Source organism: Hemibagrus wyckioides, linkage group LG07, assembly GCF_019097595.1.
Source record: "Hemibagrus wyckioides isolate EC202008001 linkage group LG07, SWU_Hwy_1.0, whole genome shotgun sequence".
Taxonomy (NCBI): domain Eukaryota; kingdom Metazoa; phylum Chordata; class Actinopteri; order Siluriformes; family Bagridae; genus Hemibagrus; species Hemibagrus wyckioides.
Window position 1 is genome coordinate 29,419,901 of NC_080716.1, and position 17,939 is coordinate 29,437,839.

A 17,939-nucleotide genomic window follows, 5' to 3' on the forward strand; every position below is an offset into this window, starting at 1 on the left:
TCATGAAACTGAAATCAGGTAAGTGTAATCCAGACACATTAGAACAACAACCAATGACAGGACGGGCTGGAGACAAGACAAGAATCAGAACAAAAACCCTTATGGTATCTCATTAGGCTATCTATTTTCTCACACATCTAATGAATACATTTGAAAAATGCAGTTTGTCATGTTACAGCAAAACATAAACTCCTGTACTGAAGACTTTTACATGTTGTAAAACAAAAAGTTAAAGCTTTATCTCTATTCATTTTTTATTTGTTAAATAAAATATTGTTAAACTTTTGTATCAGCCAAAAAATGACTAGTAATTTTAAACATGTGTATTTCAAGATAATTTTGAACTTTCTGGAATGAAAAATAATTAATAAAGCAACATTTTTTTCTAAACCATTTTAACAAACCTATTATGAAAAGAGGAAAAATCATGACATACCTCTTACTGTAATCTTGACAGGTTTACTGAGCTCTGTGTAGTAGAAGCCGTTGTTATAGTAGCTGCTATATGTATAGTAGCTTTTCCTACGTGCCCGACACTTGTATTCTGTTTCTCCTGCATTATCAACTGTCACTTTAAGTGCTTTAACTTGTTCACTGTTCAGATTCTGTATCAGCTGATTATTTCTGTACCACTGAAACTCCCATCCAGTCCCATGCTGCTGCTCACAGCTCAGAGTGACGGTGTCTCCAGTGTAGACGGAGCTCTGAGGATTCACTCTCACAGTCGGTTTGGGTTTTGCTGTTGGTATGAAATGATGAAGGAGTCAGAGCTGCTTTTCACTTTACAACATAAGCAGTAGATTCACTGTTTCATATGTTCACAAAATTCATGATAGGATTGAAGTGTAGTAAGTGTATTTGCTGATTTTAGATTTATTTAGTTTTTGGATCTGGCAACAATTCCTGCACCACCATTTAAATATACTGCATTTTCTTTAAAGTGGTCAAAATCTCGATACAGTAAAGCTATGACAGATGACTTTTTCATCTGCTTTAAACACACAGAAGAGACACATAGTTAAGAGTTTGTTATTTATCTCCCTTTTGATGGTCATTACTCATACCAGTTCAAAAACTTCCAAGTGTACTGGTCAATCTGATTGGCTTTTTAAAAAATCTACGTGTTCTATAAATATGCCAGTTTATGAATATATGGGTGGACTAGAAAGTTCATTAGTTGCATTAGTAAAAGCAGGTAGGTCTTAAGGCATCTGATACCTAATTTTCTAAGGATTTCGTACTATTTCATTACTCAGAAGCAGACATAAGCCTAATCAATTCAGTTTGATATCAGAGATTAGTAACTAGAAATCATCATGGAGCATTTTGTTTAGCATTCGTTATGAGAGTTATGACAGCTCTCTTGTGCTGCTGTCATTAAACTTGTGTGGTGTTATGTTTAATATGTTAAGACATTTAGGCAGCATAAAACTTATTGAGTGTAAAACTATTTATTCAAATCTGATCTTGCAGCCATCCTTTGATTAGAGCTATAAAAACTGCATTACCAAACAAGGAACAAATTAATAAATTGTGCACAACCTTCTCCACACCAAACAACCATATATAAATCACCTTGAGCCTGGGCCACTGGTATAAGTGAAATCAGCACTAAAAAGGGAACAGAAACAGAACATGACATAAATATGGAAAATATAATTCAGTCTATTAATGAAAACACCACATTTTAGACACACAGAACCCACAAGCGTAAATCTTATTAAATGTCGGATCGTGTGACAGGTAAAGCCGGTCGCATACAAATTGGAGCTCCCATCTTCGTATCGCATCTCACCCACGTTCCACGTGTCTCTCCTCAAGCCAGACCACACTCGTCCGGGCGAAACACCAATGGTGAATGAACCGCCCCCACCACTCGAAATAGATGGGTGTCCGGCATATCGGGTGAGCACTGTTTTAAATTGTGACGTCTTGACAACTGGAGGGAGCCCTCACCCGAGTATTAGGCCACCCCCAAGGAAGTGCCTCAGGGTTTTATTATGGCGTGCTCGCCGTTCATTCTATTGGAAGGTACCAAGTGTCTTATACGGCTTTGTGGATTTAAGGATTAAGGACTTTCATGTTTCATGTTTCCGGATTTACGTTTAAGATATTCTCTTGGTTTCGGATTACTTTTGCCTGGATATTGGATTACAAGTTTGGATTATGGACTTTTTTGTGAACTGCACATTGATCCTAATCAGCCTGGAGCAGGTGAGTCATTACATCAGGTGAATGGTTGGACTATTCTAGCAGCTTTATCTTCATTTGTTAAAACCAGTTGAGTTTCCTTGGCTGTGTGTTTGGAACCATTGTCTTGCTGAAATGTCCACCCTCATTTCATCTTACTCATCCTGGAAGATGGCAGAAGATTGTCTCAGTACATTTTTCTATTCATCCTTTGTTTAATTATAAGAAGTTTGCCAGTACTGTATGCTGAAAAAGTCCCACACCATGAAGTTCCCACCTCCAAACTTCACTGCTGGTATGGTGTTTTTGGGGTGATGTGCAGTGCCTTTTGTCCTCCAAACATAGTGTGTATTATGGCATCCAAAGAGTTCAATCTTTCTTTCATCTGACCAGACTATATTCTTCCAGTATTTCACAAGCTTGTCAAATGTTGTGCAGCAAATTTTAAACAAGCTTCGACATGCTTTTTCTTCAGCAATGGAGTATTGCGTGGTGAGTGTGCATACAGGCCAATGGCAGTTGAGTGCATTACTTATAGTTTTCTTTGAAACAACTGTACCTGCTAATTCCAGGCGTTTGTGAATTTTTCCACGAGTGGTCCTTGGCTCTTGGAAAATTCTTCTGATTTTTTTTTTTTACTTGGTTCACCGGTTTGTGGTGAAATGATGTTCTTTCTACTTCTGGATTATGGCCCAAAAAGTGCTTACTGGCGTATTCAAAATTTTTGAAATCCTTCTGTAACTAATGCCACCAGTATACTTTGCAACAATAAGGTTGTGAAGGTCTTAAGAGAGCGCTTTAATTTTACCCATCATGAGATATTTCTTGTGTGACACCTTTTTATAGGCCATCAGTTGGGACTGAACCAGCTGATATTAATTTGCAAGGTGCAGGCTTGCTTTCTAATTACTGATTGATTTCCGATGGTGTCTTGACTTTCCATGCCTTTTGCACCTCCCTTTCTTCAAGTGTTCAATACTTTTTCCTTGTGTCATTTTACATTATTACACATAATTTATGGACATCTATGGTTTGATTTCTTTGCATGTGTGGATTACATGGATTGTTACCAAAATCTGGTGAAACATTCATGTCAATAATACCTTTAGAAATATATTTACTGAGAAAAATGGTAACATGTTCAATACTTATTTCATTCGCTGTATAGCCAAAAATGAATTTTAATGTAGTATTTAATCTTTTGTAGCACTGCAATTCTAAAATTGCCATTTGTTTACTTTGCTTTCGCTCTGCTGTGAAGACTCAAGTCAAATTCCTAAACCAAATATCAAGCTCATAGGCTTGAGTTTATGCTGCTGAAGTGGACTGAGTGTGAGAAGTTCAGTTACTTGTAAAAAAAACCCAAAAAGGCCAATTTTACCCTCTCATCAAACTGTGAACTCTGCTGGGTTGCCCAGTTGGCATTATTTTCATTTCATCTCAAGCATTGCCTGCTAGCTAATGCACTGATTCATGTCCGCTTTGCTAAGTGAGCCAAATAAGGGTCATTATAGGAGCTATACACCACTCGTATGCATCCTATAGGCTGGAAGGTGACTTGCAGGACATTTTTAAGTTTCCAGTCAGTGCCAGGCCTCCGCTGTTTATGGCAATTCACACTCTCCCTTTTATAATGATTTAGTGTGATTATAAATCATTATAGCGTTTCTGCATCTCTAGGTTGCTCCTTACATAGGAATCATCAAAGCTCCAGAAAAGACAGGAATAGTACTGACCTAAGGATGCTGAGATTGTTCAAGCAGTGGAAAAAGCTTGAGAATCATGATGGTGTGTGTCCTTTACTGAGTGACAACAGACCCTGTAACTAAGCAGAAGAGATTAAAGTATATGCTCCAACACTCATTTGGAAGACCATTGTCTGGCATGCGTAAACTGGAAGACCATCAAGGACAAAAGATAGAATGCTGGTCAGTGCAATCAACAGCTGTTCTATTGTCCAGACATGGAAAGGGACAGAGAGCATGTGAACAATGTGTTTTTGGGAAGATGCCACTGGAGAGCTGAATATAGAAAATAGGACTCTGCAGATAGACTAATGGTCATACTTTATTTCCATAAATTAGAAATGTTCTTATCAACAGCTTCAACATCTCTAATGCAACATCTTAAACATGTTTTGTGTGTATCAAATCCCAGAAAGTTTAAAACCAATTCGATTGCAGAACTTCTTAATCTATGTGGTGTAGCTAAATCCTGTACAATAGCTTACCATCTTATGGGAAATGGTGACAAAATATTTAACAAAACACTGGACAACATTGTGGTTGGGTGTGTCCCTATGATGCCAGATGATGTCATTGTAACATTGTTCCATGAGGGACTATGTCCATCCCTCCAAGCAGAGATGATGTGCCGAGACACCAATGTCTCCCTCTCCTCGTACACCCCTAACACACCAAACCACCCTCATCACCTTACAAGTTGGACTTTTTCACACTGAGAAGCTCACTTTCTACACCATCTCCTCCCCAAAGAACCCGGTGATTCTCGGATTCCCCTGGTTACGTCTCCATAACCCTCACCTGTCCTGGAAGGAAGGGGAATTAGTAAGCTGGTCACCACAATGTTTAAGGACATGCTTCCGAGATCCTATACCACGTCAGTTGCCTGGCAACATCTATAGAGAGCCCACTAGAAGGGGGTGACACAAGCATTCCCAGAGATTAGGCAATCTCAGGGAGGTGTTCAGCAAACAGAAGGCTACACACCTACCCCCACACCATACCAGGGCTTGTGCCATCGACCTCCTGTCTAATGCCATGCCTCCCAAGGGTTGGATTTATCCTCTCTCCAATCCCGAGAGCAAAGCCATGAATGAGTACATCCATGAAGCCCTGCAGGCGGGCTATATTAGACCGTCCACATCCCCAGCTGCAGCTAGCTTCTTTTTCGTGTGGAAGAAGCATGAAGGGCTACGCCCATGCATCGATTACAGAGGTTTGAATGCTGTCAAAGTCTGTTATCCTTCCTTGGACTCTCGCTTACATTTCTGGTTTCTGATTTTGTCTCGTGTTGTTTATTCGGCTTTTTGCTTTTGCTATAGAGTTTGATTTTCTGGTTTTGACCTTTCGCTTTTGTTTCCTCGTTCATGATTATTGCCTGTCGTTTTGGATTATTTAATAAAGATTCGCATATGGATTCGCAACAAGCTGCCTCAGGCTCGTCGTATTGTCATGTTTAAGTAGGTGATGAAAGACTCTTGTGTGGCTGATTATGATTTGGATGCCAAGTCTTTATTGTTCTGGTTCAAGACTGCAATGGAAACTGCACAACAGCATTCTTCCACTGAGCAGCAACAAAATCACTGGTACAACAAGTATATGAAAGGAAATCATTCGGTAGGAGGAGGTTGCGTGCTAGTAGAGAATAATTAAAAAAAAAAAAAAAAAGCTGGTTGATAATTGTGAAAATGGGGTTTTCACTGTCAATGATGTAAATCCTGACAGTGCTTGACATCCATATTTTTGCCAGATAGTTCCTGGATAATGGTAACTCAACTAGGCTTGTCACACAAATCATGGGCAGTTAACTATTTTTGTAAGGGGGTTATTGGTTTGAAAATTAAAAATTATTTCATCAAATAAGTGGATGATTTTGCTAAAATTCTGTTACATTTAGTATGATTTACTGTATAATGCATACAACAATTCAGTCATAACAAGGGGCCACTCAACAGCCACACTTTAAACAGAAATGCATTTCTGGAATGCACAAAATGTGGAAATTTAAGGCATAACATGGACTAGAATCTCTTACTCTGTATATGACTGTAAAAAGAACATTACTTATAATCATGATAGTTTATGAAAATTCCAACTGTCTGGTGTTTATAATAATTTATAATCACACCCTCTGATGTCACTCAAATGAGGATGGGCTCCCTCTTGGCTCTGGTTCTTCCCAAGGTTTCTTCCTCATGTCATCTCAGGGAGTTTTTCTATATTTCTTATATTCTGTAAAATCGCTTTGAGACAATGTTCACTGTTAAAAGTGCTATAAAAATAAAATTTAACTGAATTTAATCGAACTGAATTGGCCACAACAGCAGAACACTCCTGTCAGAGAAGAAAAGGAATCCAAGCCTAGAGTGGACACCGACTAACCCAAACTGACCATTTGAAAACTGGACATCTGGTCTAATGCATATTGATTTTTACTGCATGATGCAGGTGGCAGCCACAGAATCTGGCACCAACAACTTAAATGCATGCAGCATACAAATATTTTCAGCTTCCTCCTTGTTGTTTCAGCAACAGTGAATTAAAAAAGAAGCTAAACTACAACTGCCAATTTGTCTATTTATTTTCTTACGCCTCTAGAACTGTCATTATCCTGTGTAAGTCATTGTACAGGGTTAATGAGAAGTGTTTATTTCTGCATGATTCTTTGATTCTTAAGTGGGGATTCAGTTTGGACAATGTTTGGTTTAAAAGGGTTCAGTGATTTAAGTTAAACTTACCCCCAGATTTTTTAGTTAAAAAGTTACTTGCTTTCACACGTCCATCTTCAAACTACCCCACCCACCACATTTTTTTTCACACATCCTCTTTGTCACAGCTAAATTTGCACCAGGCCTGCTCACAGGCCTCTTACACTCTCATTGCTATGTGTGTACAGGAATAATGAGAAGTGTTTCTGCACAATTATTGCTCTTAATTTTAACTTAGGAATAATAATTAGTGACTTTTATTAAATAACAGTTAGGGATTATTTAAAAATTTTCTGTGCATTAGTTTGGTATTAGAGTGAACTTGCTGTACTGAGATCTTTCCGAGCACAGACAATAATAGTAACAAAAACTATGTAGGTTACAAGGCATTTAATCAGAATTTCTAGTTAATGCTAACGTCTAAAAAACATCTTTATATATTTGAAACACCTGATTTACTCTCATTACTCTGATCCCCCTGAGCAGTCATGCTGAAGTACACACAAATGTCCTAATCACACAATAAGATCATCACTCAGGACATTCAGACTGCAGATGAACAACTTTATACCCCACCACTCACTCTAATGAAGACACAAAGAGAACATTTACTCACAGAGCATCACAGAGAGTGGACTGAGCTCCATCCTGTACCTCTAACGACTGACTGACTGACAGAGCAGAGGTGTGAGTTAAAGCCTTACCACATCCTGTTTGCTTATGAAACAAAAACAGAAAGAGAGACAGACCCACACACCACTCATTTTGCTGAGCAGTTATGGTAAAGTGTCCTAATCACACAATAAGATCATCACTCAGGACATTCAGACTGCAGATGAACAACTTTATACCCCACCACTCACTCTAATGAAGACACAACGAGAACATTTACTCACAGAGCATCACAGAGAGTGGACTGAGCTCCATCCTGTACCTCTAACGACTGACTGACTGACAGAGCAGAGGTGTGAGTTAAAGCCTTACCACTTTTTTAACACTTCCTGTGTTCTAGGAAGGGGGGGGGGACTGAGAGAGAGAGAGACCCACAATGTCTGACTATGACCCCTCTTGTATGTAGATATGCAGTTCAACATCTGGATAGAAGTTTTTTGGATGTCTAACGATGTGCATAACAGGTGCAGGAATTTGACATCAATTTAGTTCAAAAGTTATTAATGTTAGTTGTTGGTCTGCGGTTGCCTGTCATAGCATAATGTTCATATTGCTGTTATTGTCAATTGACAAATATTATTATGCTTTGGCATTTTGAAACTTTCATACAATAAAGAGGAAAAAACGATGCCTTCTTCCTAAGCAAATGTAATCATAACTGTGGCGGGGGGGGGGGGGACTTTTATTGCCGTTCAGTGAGTTTGTTCAAATGGTGTCGCCCTACATAGCTGACGAAAATATAGTCGCGCATGCGCAGTTCAGATCAGGCAGCGGTTCCCCTCCATGCTCGAGTCTCCTGCTTGTAGTCCATGTGATGTTCTGCTCTTGTCAGGACCGTGTTACAGCAAGACAAAAGTCACAACTCATCCAGATAGTTGAAGACACTTAAGGTAAGATCAACTAAGTTCCGATTATAAATGTACTTAGTGTTAGCTTTATATTGTAGACTTCTGGAAGAAAGTATGTCCGGGGGCGGGGCTAGGGGGAAACAGATCCCCAAACAGAGTTGGACACAACACCGGCATTACTTTTGAAAACTGCCACAGCAGAAGAAAATCCTCACAACTGTAACGTTAGCAGAAGAGACTGAACAAGCTTTGTCTAAATAACTAAGCGCTAGGCAACTAACACGTCGAGCTAACAGATTAGCTAGCTAGCACGTTAGAAGCAGCTGAGCTGATGTTATGCTATAAATTTAGTTTTGGTACCGCGCTGAAGTTGTCTTGATATTCAGACATTAGACAGACATTCGGAAGCGGTAGTTTAGGGACCGTCGACAAAATTCTGTACGACTGAAAAAAAAAAACCACTATTTATTCAATAGCTTCTAGGTCATGTGACCCTGTGACCCTAAACTAGTACCAAAATAATCTATTTGGACACCTTCACAGGGTACACCTCTTTGTATCCCAAAAAATCTCTTTTTTATTTTTATTTTAATTTTTATTTAAAAAAAACCCTACTATTTCTTCAATAGCTTCTAGGTCATGTGACCCTGTGACCCAAATCTAGTACCAAAATAATCTACTTGGACACCTCCAGAGGGTACACCTCTTTGTATCCCAAAAAATGTCTTCATTGATTTTTATTCATTTGTTCATTTTCTTCATTTATTTAACTCCTCTGTTCTTTAAATAAACAAGTCATTTCTTATCACGATTACACGCCATTTTTTATTGTTATTACACAATAGTCTTCTTAAACACACAAGCACTATTTCCATATTTTTTTCTGGCTGTTTGAAGCTGCAAAGTGTCCATTCCCACACACTGTGCATGCATCCATCTATCACATGCATCACAGTGGACCTGTTGAGATAATTTGATATATTATATATATGTATGTGTGTATATGTATGTATGTATATATATATATATATATATATATATATATATATATATATATATATATATATATATACTGTGTGTGTATATATATATACTGTATATACATATACACACACACATACATATATATATATATATATATATATATATATATATATATATATATATATATATAATGTGTGTGTGTGTGTGTATATATGTGTGTGTGTGTGTGTGTGTGTATATGTATATATATATAATGTGTGTGTGTGTATATATATATGTGTGTGTGTGTGTGTGTATATGTATATACATACACACACATACAGTGAGTACACCCCTCACATTTTTGTAAATATTTTTATTATCATTTAATGTGACAACAACACTGAAGAAATGACACTCTGGTACAATGTAAAGTAGTGAGTGTACAGCCTGTATAACAATGTAAATTTGCTGTATTTAGCATTTGGCACTAGATTTGGGTCACATGACCTAGAAGCTATTGAAGAAATAGTGTTTTTTTTTTAATAAAAATTAAATTAAAAATAAAAGAAGAGATTTTTTTGGGATACAAAGAGGTGTACCCTGTGAAGGTGTCCAAGTAGATTATTTTGGTACTAGATTTGGGTCACAGGGTCACATGACCTGGAAGCTATTGAAGAAATAGTGTTTTTTTGGTGGGAAAAAAATCCCACTCATATGGTGGGAGTGTGTAGTCTTATGATTTGCATTACTGTTAATCTCATGTCATGTCATTGCTCTATCAAGATAAATATTCCTTTAGTGTTTCTTGATCACTACATGTGCTCCATATTGGTTTGTCTTTATCCACAGATATCAGCAAGTGTAGAGACTCACCAGTTCAGAATCTGAAGTTTTCAAGGACCTTGATGAAGGCAGGAGAAGAATCTTTATGGCGGCCTGGTACGATATTCACCCTGGCTTGAGTATTTAAGATTACTGGACTATTCAATAATGTAATCACACACATGTGCATCATTCTCTCAACTTTGTAATTAAATAAACATTTAAGCTTTATTGAACACAGTTTTTATACCTTTTGTTCTGAGTCAAATGTGCCCCTCTGACAAAACATGGATATTGTGTAAATATTTATACACTACTAGTCAAAAATTTGGACACACCTTCTTATTCAATGTTTTTTTTTTCTCTCCATTGTATTCAACATTGTTTTTTAATACTGAAGATACTGAAATTGACATTACAATTATGGAATTATGTAGTCAACAAAAACGGGTTAAATAACCCAGAATATATTTTACATTTTTGATTCTTTAAAGTAGCCACCTTTTGCTTTGATGACAGCTTTGCACACTCTTGGCACTCTCTACACCAGCCTCGTGTAGTCAACTGGATTGGTTTTCCAACAATCTTGAAGGAGTTTTCAGATGTCTTGAGTACTTGTTGGCTGCTCTTCCTTCACTTGCTGATCCTACTCATCACACACCATCTCAATTGGATTTAGATCATGTGAGTGTGGAGCTCAGGTCATCTGATGCAGCACTTCATCACTCTTTCTTGGACAAATAGCTCTTACATAACCTAGAGATATGTTGTGGTCATTGTCCTGTTGGAAAACAAATAATGGCCTCACTAATGCTGGGTTCACACTGCATGATTTTCAAAGTCATCAGATCACTGTTGCTTTCACACTGCATGACTGTTTAGGGGAGCATTTAGTCGCTGCTGTGTTCACACTGCACAATGGATCGGCGACAGGAGCTCTCATACTGCATGTCTTCACAATAGGAAGAATCTCCGACAACTCTGTCTGATCCACAAACTGTGTTTTACAACCGAACATATGCCAGAAATAATAAGGAAATAACGCAAGATCACACGTGATGTCGGAGTTCTCGCTCAAGACTGGAAACGTTACCCTGCAAAAAGTTCTTGAGCCAGATGGTCTGTGCGGGGAATAAGGACTGTCTGTTCTGTAGAATTGAACAAATGAATAATTTTTCAATGTGCTGCTGTTGATGCAGCTGGTCAAGCAAATACTTCTGCTTTATTTCTATTTGATGCTATTGTAAAGCTTATTTATTCTGATATAACTATATTTAAAATGTTTTTTCCTGATAAAAGCCTATAAACTCTATTAAACTGTAATATTGTACTCTAACTGAAGCTGTGTTTGCTGATATTGTTGTCTATAACTCCTCCCCGAACTGACCACTGCCCTGTATCTCACTCTCTCATTGGCTGTAGGTCATCGCAGAGGTATGTTTCAGTCAGAGCTGCTTTCACACTTCACGACTTTGACTCATTGCCGACTCTGTCAGATCGAGTTTTTGGTCATTCACACTGTGCGATTGTCACTCGCGTGCACGCAATCCACCTTGCCTTGATATTGCAAAACTAGTCGGAGACTGAAAAGTCATGCAGTGTGAACTTGGCATAAGTGCAAACCAGATGGAATGGCATGTTGCTGCAAAATGCTATGGTAGCCATGCTGGTTAATTGTGCCATCAGTTTTGACTAAGTCACCAACAGTGTCACCAGTAAACCACCCCCACACCATCACACCTCCCCCATGCTTCATACATTCAGGAATCATCTGTTCACCTTCTCTACGTCTAACAAAGTCTAGAAGAATAAATAATAAAAAGAGAGGACTGATTATCAATATCTGAAAATTTAAGTACAATAAATTAAAGTATAATAAATATTAAGCTAATTATGCAAATTTAACCAGCATAATTAAATATATGACAAAAAATTAGGGGAATAAAAGCATAAACAGCGCCGTCTGCTGAGCATGGTGTATCATTACGGATCATGAAATGCAGAGCTCAACACACACACACAAAGTGTGCAATAAAGTAAATAGTGACTTATTAATTATTTGGAGAAGTTAAAATGTTAAAACCTATTTATTATTTAGAGTGGTTCAGATATCTTGAATAAGATTTAATCTTGTGGGTTCTGTGTGTCTAAAATGTGCTGTTTTCATTAATTGATTCAATTTTTTTGATATATATATTCTAATCAAAGGATGGATCATATTTGAATGAATAGTTTTACCCTCAAATAGTTTTACACTGCTTAAATGCCTTAACGTATAAAACAGCAGATGTTTAATCACAGCTGCACAAGAGAGCAACTGACATAATGAGTGCTAAATAAAATGCTGATTTCTTAATATTAAGCAGGTTACACATATCTGTATCAACAAGTAACAAAAACATGTACTCATACTCACTCTATACATGATAGTTTTATAGAGAGTCCCAAAGCTGTGGTGTCCATAAATCCTGATACACATGTGTCCATTTGAAGAGACTGTTTCTCTCAGATGTGACATACAGGGAGGAGCAGACACTCAGTGGACTTACAGCTGGAATAAAAATAATACTGGACTCTCAGAGGGAGGAGGGAGACCCTACAGAAGGCAGGAGATCACAATCAGGCATGTTAAACACTCTGACAGTAGTACCTACAGCTGCAGTATAAAGGGGAGAGACTCTGAGAGATCAGTGATTCTGTTACACTGACTGTATCAGGTGAGTCTGTGGGTGTTTTTATTTCTTATTTAATATGTTAACATTATTTTTTAGGGTGCAGATTTTGAGCTGTCAGTAACTGAGTCTGTTTCTTTAATGTTGACTTTCACTTCTCTGTCCAGTAGACACCAGTTTATTTTATAAGAATTATCATGTCTTTTTCAGTAGTATCTGGGTTTTATATTAAGTGTGCAGTATAATTGTGGTGAGTCAGTCTGATTAACAGAACACAGCGAACATTAAGAAAGAAGGCAGTAAATCTCACCTTGTGTTGGCTCTGCCATTGTTTGATTTATTAGAAGATATTTTGAGGTATTGGAATTGGATGATTTTGATAATCAGCATCATCCACATCAGTCTCTGTCTCAGCACCTGAGGTTGAAGTCTCTCATGACATTTAAATACGAGCCTCATTATCTTCTCTTCACTTGACTAATGTCTGTTCACATTAACACTGCTGGGGAAAAATGATTCACTTGTTCTTTTGGCTATATTTCTAGTTATTAATATCATAGTTATCTATGTTATCTAGTTATTAATAGAGTCTAGCAGCTCGTTTAGAACAGCTTTACACCCTCTCCACCTTTTCTCATTTGAAAAGGATCACAAATGTACATGTGTACTCACACTCTTGCCCACTCTGCATCAGGACAATATTTTAACTGAAATTAGTTACACTTGTGTTTTCTGTAGAATTGCTAATGCATCACAAGCGAACATGAAGCTCAAACTCTTCCAGAATGAAACGAAAACCTTAACAGAGGATAATTCTAATTTACTCAACAAACAAGCAGGCACAAATTTTGATCATATTAACATTAATCTCAATGCTTTACAGTTGTATGTTTAAATATTATGATAAATCATATTTAACGATTCAAATAAATCTTGAGAAAAGTCTGCATTAAATGTACATTTGTGCTTTTTAGCAGAACAATAACCACAATAATAGTAACCAGTAAGAGAGCACGAAAGCATGACCATGGGATTACATTAACACTAAAGCTCTGACTGATTAAGACTGACTTTATAAGAGTGTCATGGTGCTGTCTCACAGTTCCAGTGTCCCTGGTTCATTCCTAAGCTCATATTTTCTCCTGATCATATCATATTCACTTGGGTTTCCTCCAGTCACATACTGCAATAAACACATGGTTTTACTTTAAAATGTTGTAATCTTTTCTGCTTAGTAAGTGGGGAAAACACACACATTAAGATTTTCTGGAAAGAGGAAGGAAGAGCACATACAGTCAGCATGTACTAAAATAGGAGTTGAACCACACAGTATTAAGACTTTAACACACGCCTCTGCTCTGTCAGTCAGTCAGTCATTAGAGGGACAGGATGGAGCTCAGTCCACTCTCTGTGATGCTCTGTGAGTAAATGTTCTCTTTGTGTCTTCATTAGAGTGAGTGGTGGGGTATAAAGTTGTTCATCTGCAGTCTGAATGTCCTGAGTGATGATCTTATTGTGTGATTAGGACATTGTGTGTACTTCAGCATGACTGCTCAGGTGGATCAGTGTCTCCATATCTGTTATGAGAAGGGTTTAGTTTGATGTGTATCTACTCTCAGTTACTATGATAGTTCAACAGGTAAGAGTACAAGTAGACAGAGTTTAAAACACAAGTCTATATTGTTGGAATCTGTACCTGATGATCATTACAGATTACAATAGTTACAGTGTTTGAGGCCTGAGAACAGAGATCAGTTTGTGGATGTGGTATATTTTCAGTTTTAATGCGATGGTGCAAATTTAGCTGTGCCAAAGCAGAGGAGGTGTGAAGATGGAAGTGTGTAAGCATTAAACAACTTTTTAACTGTTGATACTGTGGGTAAATTTAGGACATCAGTGGACTCTTTAAAAGCCAAAAAGTGTATACGCAATAATGCTACATCCCAAGATGGTAGCACGCAGTCCGACTTTCACGGCATATGGACACCAGATACAACGGTGTTCATGTGTACGACCGCCAGACGCTACTGAATTATGGGAATCGTGCATCAGCCAACGTGCACGATGACCTACGGGAAAAGCTTCGTGTTCTCGGCTTGCTGCGGAGACCAGGCCCCAAGCCCTCGGCGTCGCCTGATGCCGGTGGCCGGGAGAAGAGTCGACGGAAGCGATGGCACTCTAGTTACTGTTCATCGCTAGTGGAGTTTGTGACTGTTAGATGCAGACCTTTTTATTCACCCCGGGAATTCACCACCACTTTCATTTTCGGAGTGTACATTCCACCCAGCGCTAATGCTAAAGAAGCTCTGTGTGAGCTGTACGGAGCTATTAGCGAGCTGCAGAATGCTCACCCCGTCGGACTGTTTATCATCGCCGGAGATTTCAATCATGCAAATCTCAGAACAGTGATTCCTAAATTCCATCAGCATGTGGACTTTGCTACGAGAGGGACGAACAGGCTGGATCTTGTTTACACAAACATTCCCGGCGCGTATCGTGCGGAGCCCCGCCCCCACCTCGGCTACTCAGACCACATCTCTGTGTTGATTCCAGCATACAGACCACTCGTCAGACGCTCTAAACCGGTTCTGAAACAGGTTAAAACCTGGCCAGCAGGAGACATCTCTGCTCTTCAGGACTGTTTCGAGTGCACTGACTGGAATATGTTCAGGGAGGCTGCGACCAACGGCGACACCACAGACTTGGAGGAATCCACGTCATCAGTGACCAGCTACATCGGGAAGTGCATCGATGACGTGACCGTCTCCAAGTCCATCACCACACGATCAAACCAGAAGCCGTGGATGACCACAAAGGTGTGTGCACTGCTAAAATCCAGAGACTCTGCCCTCAGAGCTGGAGACAAGGGGCCAAGCTGTCTTGAGCCATTAGAGAGGCAAAGCGCGCACACTCCCAGAGAATCCACGGCCAGAGCAGCGGTGACACTCGGCGCATGTGGCAAGGCATCCAGTCCATCACCAACTACAGGCCAGCTCCACCTGCCTGTGACATTTATGCCTCCCTTCCAGATGAGCTGAACAGCTTCTACGCTCGGTTTGAGGCACGAAATGACGTGACAGCGAGGAAGACCATCCCTTCTCCAGAGGACAAGGTGCTCTGTCTCACCACGGCTGACGTGAGGAAAACTCTACGCAGAGTTGACCCACAGAAAGCTGCTGGACCAGACAACATTCCTGGCAGAGTGCTCAGGGAATGTGCAGAACAGCTAGTGGATGTCTTCACACACATCTTCAACATCTCCCTGAGCAGTGCCGTCCTCCCAAAGTGCCTAAAGTCAACCACCATCATCCCCGTGCCGAAGAAGTCTCCAGTGTCCTGTCTCAATGACTACCGTCCCGTTGCACTCACACTCATCATCATGAAGTGCTTCAAGAGGCTCGTCATGAGGCACATTAAGAACCTGCTGCCACCTTCACTTGAGCCCATGCAGTTTGCGTATCGTCCAAATCGCTCCACAGACGATGCCATCACCACAACCCTCCATCTGGCCCTCACACACCTGGACAATAAAGACACTTACCTACGAATGCTGTTCATTGACTTCAGTTTAGCATTCAGTACGATCATTCTTCAGCACCTGATTGAGAAGCTGAGTCTGCTAGGCATCAACACCTCCGTCTGCAATTGGATCCTGGATTTTCTGACTGGAAGACCTCAGTCAGTCCAGATCGGGAACAGAACCTCCAGCACCACCACACTGAGCACTGGAGCACCTCAGGGTGCAACAGCTAACAGCCTGGTGTAAAGCCAACAACCTGTCCCTGAACGTCGACAAGACTAAAGAGATAGTTGTTGACTTCAGGAGAGCAAAGAGTGACCATTCTCCACTGAACATCGATGGGTCCATCGTGGAGATCGTCAAGAGCACCAGATTCCTTGGTGTTCACCTGGCGGAGGACCTCACCTGGTCACTCAACATCAGCTCCATCACCAGAAAAGCCCAACAGCGTCTCTACTTCCTGCAAAGGCTGCGGAAGGCTCATCATCCACCTCCCATCCTGGCTAGCTTCTACAGAGGGACCACTGAGAGCATCCTGAGCAGCTGCATCACTGCCTGGTTTGGGAATTGCACCGTCTTGGATCGCAAGACCCTTCAGCGGATAGTGAGGACAGCTGAGGAGATCATCAGAGTCTCTCTTCCCTCTATTACAGACATTTACTCCACACGCTGCATCCGCAAAGCTAACAGCATTGTGGATGATCTCACACACACTTCACTCTTCTGCCATCCGGAAAGCGGTACCGAAGCATTCGGAACCGCATAACCAGACTGTTGAACAGCTTCTTCCCTCAGGCAATCAGGTATCTCAACAGAGAACTGAACTGAGCTAGACACAGACACACACACATACAACCAAGATCTGATCTCAACATAGAAACTGAACTGTGCTGGACACACACACATGCACAAAAACTGAGAACTGTGTTCCCAACGAGAACTGAACTGAGCTGGACACACACACATACACGGATGGACACACACGTGCACAAAAAATTGTCCTGTTGGTACGCATATGTCACTTTACATTACACTTTACACTTTATATTGATCCTGTTTACATGTGTCACTTTAATATTTGCACTCACTGTCAACACTATTCTTTTGCACAGAGTCAGTCTATATGTTGTTTGTCTGCACTGTCTTGTCTCGTCATCCTGTCTATGTCTAGTTTTTCATGCACCTTAAGTATAGTTTAGTTTTATCTCTGTTTAGCTCTGTTTGTCTGCATCACTGTACTTTGTCTTTGTGTAGCACATTTGGTCTAGGAGGAACATTGTATATGGTTGAAGTGACAATAAAGCTTCTTTGACTTGACTTTGACTAATGCTAATTTAATTGGGTATAAAATTCTGTTACTATACTATTTCTGCACTGTCCCCTAACCCCGACCACATTCACTTGTGATATGTGCTTTGTTGTATTTTGTATTACAATACAATATAAATACAATTTTAAGTTGGTAAATTTGGTTCATGAACAGATCTAATGACAAATAATGCTCAGTTGGTATTAAGGGATGACAAATGTGCCAAGAAAACAAAGACCATCACGAGCAGCCTGAACTGTTCACATAAGGAAGGTATTGTCATGAATTCATGCTGTAGAAACTAAATTCTGATCATCTACATCATGGAACAGACTTTCTCCCATCTTTAAATAGTTCACTTTAAATCTATTACAAAGTGGATAAAGTCAGGATTAAAATGTTCTGCAGTTACCAGTAGAGTGTTAAAGTCACTTTAGATTCACTTTTCAACCACAGGCCTCCACCAGTCTGGCCACACTTCTCTGTCCTC

General features: G+C 39.6%; 1 protein-coding gene across 1 annotated transcript in view; it reads right to left on the minus strand.

Annotated features, from left to right (window-relative positions):
* The window catches only part of LOC131356296 (Fc receptor-like protein 5), a 40,895-nt gene extending 33,587 nt beyond the window's left edge, over positions 1 to 7,308 (minus strand). Inside the window, exons 1-3 of the mRNA XM_058395196.1 lie at positions 7,257 to 7,308; positions 1,576 to 1,611; positions 437 to 739 (exon numbers count right to left, since the gene is read on the minus strand). Of these exons, the coding sequence (XP_058251179.1) occupies positions 437 to 739; positions 1,576 to 1,611; positions 7,257 to 7,287 (370 nt within the window). The 5' untranslated portion in view covers positions 7,288 to 7,308. The remainder of the gene's footprint in view (positions 1 to 436; positions 740 to 1,575; positions 1,612 to 7,256) is intronic.
* Positions 7,309 to 17,939: the final 10,631 nt, after the last annotated feature.